Below are 8,240 nucleotides of genomic sequence, written 5' to 3'. Positions count from 1 at the left end.
AAAGCATTTTATTGTCTAATTTGTCTAATCCGGGGTTGGCAGAGTTCGCGAGGGTGCGGTGGGCGGCGCTGACCATTCAGCACGGCATCCTCTTCCTCAGACAGCGCCGCGCCGCCGTCGTCATCCAGCCGCACCTCCGCGCGGCGTCTTCGCCAGAGAGGTGGCCAGCGCCCTCAGGGAAATGCGGCGCGTCGATAATTTCCTACTGTCAACATTTTTAATTTTATGTTTGAATAAAAGGATTGTCAAATACGAATCTTTTTTATTTAATAATTTAAGTCAATATATTACGGGAGAGATACAATGCGCATTCATTTTTTTTAGTTGATGCATCATTTTGTTCAGTTGCGTTTTTTTACGAGGCTGCGCGGACTTGCCGAATTCTGACTTGGCTAATAGTGACGCGAAGAGGAGCAGAAATGCGTGCGGAAGCCTACGCAATAGTATTCGCAGCCGCGGCGGCGCCAAGCTGTCTCCTCGCCGACGCCCGCTCACTGCCAGTGGAGAGCAGGGAACAAAAATAAAAAAATACATACACAAACATAGAACAAAACACAAATGAAAGAAGATAATAATTAAATTAACGATAGTTACAAAAAACAAACATTGATGAAATGGAGGAATTTAGTGTATCAGTTTTGTGAAGAAAAAACCTTTATTATCCAAAATAAAGGCGCCTTACCGTGCAAACAACGTCTCCTCCTGCTCGTTTTGCGGTGAGGATCATCGCACCATCTCTCGGTGCAGCAGCCAAATGAATGACAATGAGCCAGTCCAGTAGCTTTTGTTAAAATTATAATCACGTCTCAGAGTGACTTTTAATTTGCTTTTCATCTTAATATTCATGACATTTTATTTTTCTGAAATCTTTTAAAATAAAAAACCATGACATATTAATTACAAACGTAATTCTAATCATCCGTCAGCAGGATGAATATTTCTGTTGTTTTTTCTTCCATCCAACCTGGCATAAAAAGGTGGCATACATTTTCCCGTGGTTGTCCACCAGCATTCTGTATTGCTCGTCATATTTATGTTTTATCATTTTGTTTAACCTCATGAACGGCAAAAAAAGAAAATTGAAGAGCACCTAATAATTGGCATCTAGAATAATTGTAATCCAACCTAAATCAATTGATTCTAGCACAAAAATTCAATCCTAGTAGGGTATTTAAAATAAATGAAATATTGAAACATTTCAAAGATCGTGAGCGAGTAAAATTTATTTGATTCGATCCCTGCAAATCTAGAATTTTTTAAGGTATTTTTGTAGATCTTTTTTCACATCAGGAACATATTGCCAGGCTAAATGGCCAAGGTCATTGCGAGCCTTAGGGTCGACGCCGTTCTCGACAAGCCACTGGCCAAACTCGAAGCTGCAAAACTGTGCTGCGATGTGAAGAGCTGTGTTACCTGCCAAACACAAGCCCTTGATCAGCTCTGGGTTCCTTTCGTGCACGAACTTGGCTGCGTCCAGTCTGTTTCTTGAGGCACAAAAGTTTAGCAAGTTCTTATCGTCAACTAAAAGGTTTATGTTGGCGCCGTGGTTCAGCAACTCCTCTGCAACTTTCAGGTTTTCACGTTCAAGGGCAACGTGCAGCGGCTCCAAGGCATGATTGTTCCGGACATTTGGCGCGAGTTTTAAGGAGAGGAAATAGTTAACGAGCGAGCCTCCGTGAGTAAAATTCAGTGCAGCGTAGTGTAGGACGTTATTTTTCTTGTCACCGCTCAGGGTAGAAGCGCTGACACCCTGACCGACCAACCAACGGCACATTTCCTCGTCTGCATACTCTGCTGCCATGTGGAGGACGGTCCTCCCGCAACCTTCACATAACTTTTTGATCAATTCTCCGTCCTTTTCGTGAATGAATTTGGCACTTTCCAAGTAATTGTGCCTCACGCAGTATTGTAGAAGGTTCAGTCTGTTTGACTCCACCCTTAAATCAGCTCCAAGTGTGATCATATCCGAAGCAACCTTCAGATTTCCAGCCCTCAAAGCGTAGTGGAGGGGAGTGAGGTCTTCATTATCTCGTTTCTCAAGGCTGAAGCCCAGGGTTTTGAAGAAGCGGATCAGATCCTTATTTCCATAATTCACGTTCAGCCCAACGCAGTGCAGGGCGCTGCACCTTTTCTCGTAGCACAAAGCCGTGACAACTGCGCCCTTCTCGAACAACCACTCACACATGAATCTATCCGCATTCTCGGCTGCAATGTGAATCACGCTTCTGCCCGTCGAGTCGCGTTCTAGGATCTTTTTGTTGTTCCAATTGTGCACGAGTTTAGCACTTCTGAGCTTATTCGCCTCAACGCAGAGGTGCAGCAGATTCTTTCCGTTCCACTTGAAATTTACGTTTGCACCGAACTGGACCAGATCCTGAGCCACATCGACTCTTCCCAAGGACAAAGCCATCTGGAGAGGCGTCACGTCTGACGCGTTCCTTGCGTCCACGTCAACCATCCCGTCTGGGTAAGAATCTGACCAAACGTTCAAGTTCGCAAGGAAGCTGATAATCTCCTTGGCGTGGTGTTGATTAAGCACGACGTGGTGCAAAGCCGAGGCGTTTTTGGCACTCCGAACCTGATTCGGGTGTGAGCCCAGCTCGTTCATCACCCAACTGAACATTTCCAGGTCTCCGAACTCGGCTGCCAAGTGTAGCACCTTTCTCCCCTCAGCATCAAACTCGTCAGCTAGGTTGTTGTCGTGGTTGTTCACCGCCTTGGCAAATTCCAGGTTGTTTACCATCACGGAAAAGTGGAGAAGGTTGAAGCCAGCTGTGGGGTTTCGCATTTTGAGCAGCTTCTTCGCGAAATCGTAGTCGCCCATCCTGATGGCGTAGTGGATCGGTTCCTCGTCATCGACGTCTAAGGCCGTTAGACTCAGTCCAAGCTGCGTGAAGTGTCTGATGATTTCGAGTCCGTGTGTTTTGTTCACGGCGGCAAAGTGCAGCAGCGACACATTGTCTCTTTTTGTCTTCAAGTGGGCGCCTCCACTCCTTTCCAGCACCCTGAGGCAGCTTTCCAGGTCGTCGCTCTTGGCCGCCAGCATCAGTTGAGTCGCGAATCCATTTCTGATCTTGCTTTGGAAACGCACGGTGTTTAGCGGCTCATCCATATTTCTTCTACAAAGGAATTTGTATCGTTAGATTTTTGTTGAACCAATTTAAATAAATAGAATAACAAATATTTACAAATGCTACTCCTAATAGAGCAAATTAACAACTAGAAATTTAACTTTTTAAAAGTCTATTGTTTAATTGAAAAAAAGACGAAATGAAAATTTATATATCATAAGCATTAGAGAATTTTGATTAATCGATCGTCGAACATGGCTGCCTGCATGTTTGAGTGTAAATGAAAAGAGAATCGATTATAACCACTCCTAACTAGATTGAAATAAACAGAATACAAAAAGCCAACCATTTTCTCCATTCTTTTGTGATTTCTTTATAATAGAAAGAATATGTTCGTTTCATAATGAAACAGCGCAAATAAGGAGGCAGTAAAAAGAGCGAATTATAGTAGAAATTAAATACTGATAATCGGATCGAAAATCACGCCTGCGACGCATATACATTAAGCAAAGAGAGCTCAAATAATTTACCAATTTGTGAACACCATCTTAGGTTTGAAATTTAGGAATTTATTTCAAATCGCAACTATAGCCCTGGCGCCCGAAGCTTTTAAATTTGAAAAATGGAACAAATCACATTAAATGAATTTTAATTACAATGATTTTGCACTTCCATAGGCGAAGATCTAGGAATTGAAGGCTAAAACGGAATGAATTTTACTCACGATATATTATTTGGGTCCCTCTCTGTCGGCTGTTTGACGTATATTAAGTGGTCATGCAGGCTCTACAGGAATACTTGCTAAGAGGTTTTGGTTCTGAGCAAATCAAAAAGTGCCACGAAAATGTGGGCGCCCAATCAGAGAAGCGAGCGGCACCATCTTATTGGCTGCGCCGTCTCGATCTGGAAAGCCAGCCAGTCATGGAGTCGTGCGTCCCTTCTCTGATTGGTCAGCAGCGCTTTAACGATTGGTGTGGATTGATTTAAAAATATCGGTTTAACTATCTAAATCCTGGCGTATATGTATGTTTACGCGTTTTTTGATTTTTTTAGATATTTATTAATTTTGATTTTCATATTTAATTTTTCAACGAATTTTTTTTCAAATTAAATATGCTTTGAATTTTGAAGAGAATTCATAAAGTGCCTGCAGAAGATTACGTGTCTTATTGTTAGTTTCGCGCGGGTCGCCGCATGAAACTGAGGAGCTGAGGTAAGCGGCAGGAACTTGAACAATTATATACTCACAGCACTTCAAACTGTACAATTTTCTATCATTTTCAAACATTCCTCTGACAGTTTGAGATCCAGAAAGTGATATTGGGATTTGTACAACCTTTGCTGCGATTCTTATAAACAAATTACTTCTTTCAACAATGTCTTTCAAAACGACGACGGTGGAGAAAGCGAAAAATGAAAACAGAATCGCATTATTATTAAAATTGTAGAAATGACATAAAAGGATCCTCTCCTGTCCACCTCTGAGCCAACCAAAAACGAGATCCTCAATCCCGGTACAGGTATTTTTCCTTTTAAATGGGAAATTTTTCGGTTTATGTTAAAAATTTAATTCATTTTACTTATAAGTCTGGTCAAGCTCTTTTAGCCCAACAATTCTGTGACACAAAGATTCAATTCAAAGGTCAGAGTGCCCTCTGTTTCCATGATTTAGGCAGGTTACGAGTAAGACACCATCAAATACAGCAGTACTAAGCGGATTGTGAATGATCCTGCGAAAAAATTATAATGTAAGACGCAAGAACCAACAGTACAAAAGGCTGCTTACCTGTAAAAAAAATATAAAGGAAATTCCAGTGCACGTTGTGTCTGGTTTTTCTTCTCCGCGTCTGTGGTGCTTTTGACTTCAGGTTTTGGTGTCTCGGTCAAAAATTGCTTCATTTCCAAAGCTGAGACTCTCAGTTGTCGTTTCAGGTCAGGTTACTGAGAATGAAAAAAAAATAATTTTGCTCAAATTTTAATGGAGAAAATTTGGATAAATTTGTAAAGAAAATCGTAAGAACGGAACATTTGAGAATATTAATTTCAAAAATTACCAACCATCTGCTCCTGCACCTCCAGTTGTTTCATTTCCAGGCTCTTCACCTGCTGCTTGTCCAGGCAGGTTTTCATCTGTGCCGCCGCTGTTGGACAGCTTCAAATCGGCGCCGCCGCCAGCCGTCGCCAGCTGGTCCCCTTGCCCTTGCTGCTCCTGAAAATAAAAATTTAAAAATCCGCTCTTAATCTTACCCTCTAACATTTAAGAATCCGGTAAGATAGAGGATAATTCGGCAGTAGACTCACCCTCTGGCCGACCTGGCCTTGTCCAGGTCCAGAGGCCGCAAAAAGGACGATCATTGTCAGGCGCACTGATCGTCTCCGCTCGTATCCTTGAATTAGCAAGCTCATCATGCACGCTTTTCCGGCTTTTCTGCCAATCATCGCGGATGAAAATCTAATTTAGCCGAATCTTCCATTTCTTTAGAAGCCGAGAACGAAGATTTAAATGGAGATGGTTGCTGCTAGGCGCGGATAAAGCGGGATTGCCAAACAGATTGCGATTTTTCGATCGTTCTCCATTCTTCCGCTCCATGTTTACGTTAGACATGACCAAATAAAAATCGATTTTTAATATCGATATTTTTTCTGACGATATTTATCGATTTTTATCGATGTTTTTTTGTGGCTTAACATAGGTTATATAGGACGATATTTTAACATCGATATTTTTTCAGACGATATATATCGATTTATATCGATAGTCAAAAACATTTGGCAATGTCTAGTTTACGTTACGTTCGCCGCCGCATCTGATTTACGGCGCTTCCACGCTTCCACACGCATGCGCCGGAGCTGCCAACCTAAATCTGGATTCTGCTTGCATAACAGTACTGTGACGTCAACTTCACTTTCTCTTTCTCCTGGTGCTCACACTGCTCACCAGTGCTCACTCATTGTCAGCTGCTGAATTAATTTGCTTGAATCGGTCGGCCATCTTGGTTTGTTGATTAGTTGATTATTCATCGTCACGCTCATCAAATTACCGGAATTCGGCTTCAGTTAATCAACGGCGGCGATGCGTGCACGCGTGGAAAATCATAAAAGTTGCCTAAACCAACTTTATCTTTCCTAACTCCCATAATTCCGTCGGCGCGGCCCCTAATTTACATTAATCGAAAGCCAGTGCACGGATGTTGTCGCGAAATCTTCGGTAATTGTCGCATTTAACTGACGATTTATTATTAATTCTCAGTCGCGCGACACTTTTACTTACGCATATCGCATAATAAAATAATTTTCAATCGGAAAGTGCATTGCAGACTGAATTTTTCTACTTTGGAAGCGAGGTTTGAGTGCTGTCCAGCACTAAACTTGCTGGCTAATTGTTACAGAATAAGATACATTAATGCATTACATTTTTGTCTGTCTCGTCTCGCGGCTAATTCTTATTTTTTTTATTTTTTTTCAGGGTTCTGAGGGTGTATAATATCAACTTGTGGCGGCTCGAAACAGAGTTGGACCACTTCGGCTTGGAAATGTCAGCAGCGTTGGCCATTTAATCTGGTGAGTCAAGAACATTTTCTAATCTTTTTCTTGCTGTGTCTCTGCTTGTGTGTGTTTCTGTCCGCCTCTGCTCTTGCCAAAAGGAAGACCAGAGTGGTGCGTTGAATTTATTTCAACAAGCCTTCGCGGACATTTTTGTGTGCTGAAAGAGGGGCTCCTTCTAGGAGGAGCTCTTCTTTCAATTCTCTTTTCCACTTTCGCTTTTATCTTCCCATTTTCTGTTTTTTTCTGGTTGCTGCTGTTCTTTGTTTTTCTGTTTCAGGGTGCCCAGGGCATGGGGAGGAAATGCAGCCAGTGAAGGGGTTCAGGGGCGAGGCCAGGTCGGCCTGAAGCAGGTCCAGGGGCTCGCCGGCGTCCAGCTGCTCGTGCTCGGCAGCCGGATAAAAACCAATTTAAGGACGATATAAGTATGAATCGTTCCAGTTTCAGAGTCGGGATCCAAAATTCTGTCCGCAATTTATTTTTTGTCGCGTTTGAGATGTATTTTGGACAAGGAACAAACAATCTAAATATTTTTTTTATACACTGAATAAATAAATCTGCATTTTGGCTGCTCTATCCCGACGATAATTGTAAAGAAACAAACAAATTTTCTTCTTAACAAGAGAAAAAAATTTAGTGGTCTCCCTGAGCAGTGGTTTTTGGTCAGTAAATTGAGCAAAATCTATTCCCAGCCTCTTGCGTCCCACTTGTTAAGCAATGCGATTCCCAAGGTCAATGCACTAAATTTAATACTGCTCGAGGAGGAGGCACGAAAGTCGCACAGGTCGCCTATTTATAGCTGCTTGGATGGGAAATTGAGCCAAATCCTCTACATCTGCGCACGCGGATGCGAAAATTGTCGCGCAAAAACCATGCTGCGAAATGGAATTAGAGGATTTTGTGCGTGTTTGCGGACCTTCTAGTCTCTGGTAGGCCAAAGTTTTTACTTTTGGCCTGATAATCCTGCACTGCTGCCTGCGTAAGTGGAACGCACAAAACGTTGCTGACTCACTAATGACTCAGCAATAAATAAACAGCTTACGCGCGCCTCCGTAGTCGTGTGTACAGTTAGTTGGCTCCTCACTTGAGGACTTTAAATTATAAATAGACCGCGAAAATATTTGCACGTATTCCCGCCTAATCAGCGCGCGTGCAGGCGAAAATTTTATCGTCAAAATAAAATTGTCCTATTTTATTTCGTGTGTTTGCGATAATTTCCCAACAAGATGTTAAGAATTCGCATTGGTGAGTCCACTGTCTCGATTTATTGAAAATTACCGCGAGATACAAGACGCCGTGCGCGTTACTTTACTAATTACCGCACACCATAGAGCGACTCATTCGCTGGACCCAACGACCATCAGAGCTTCATTTTTTTAATTATTTCAAAATTTCCACGCTTTGGCGTAGCTGCTTTTTGACACCAAATCTGGAAAGCGTCCCTGCGCGGTTTGGATGCGCCCACAGAAATCTCTCGCCGACCTCACCCCTTTACAATTAAATTGCAGGCGAATGCCTCAAATCGATTTGCACACACACATCTTAAACGCGGCGTGCTTTTTGAAACTGAAATCCGATTCAGGCCATAAGAAACGGCTGCCGGCTGGAATTTTAATTTCCAAACCA

General features: G+C 42.5%; 1 protein-coding gene across 1 annotated transcript; it reads right to left on the bottom strand.

Annotated features, from left to right (window-relative positions):
* Positions 1-1,237: 1,237 nt before the first annotated feature.
* Positions 1,238-3,986, bottom strand: LOC135943843 (putative ankyrin repeat protein RF_0381). Its single transcript, XM_065490513.1, has 2 exons — positions 3,796-3,986; positions 1,238-3,119 (listed from the first exon to the last, which is right to left on the bottom strand). The coding sequence occupies exon 2, from the start codon at positions 3,110-3,112 to the stop codon at positions 1,247-1,249; it is 1,866 nt and encodes a 621-aa protein (XP_065346585.1). The 5' UTR covers positions 3,113-3,119; positions 3,796-3,986; the 3' UTR covers positions 1,238-1,246.
* Positions 3,987-8,240: the final 4,254 nt, after the last annotated feature.

This window comes from Cloeon dipterum, chromosome 1 (genome assembly GCF_949628265.1).
Source record: "Cloeon dipterum chromosome 1, ieCloDipt1.1, whole genome shotgun sequence".
Lineage (NCBI taxonomy): Eukaryota > Metazoa > Arthropoda > Insecta > Ephemeroptera > Baetidae > Cloeon > Cloeon dipterum.
Note: the sequence above shows the minus strand (reverse complement) of the source record. Positions and strands in the feature narration are given on the sequence as shown.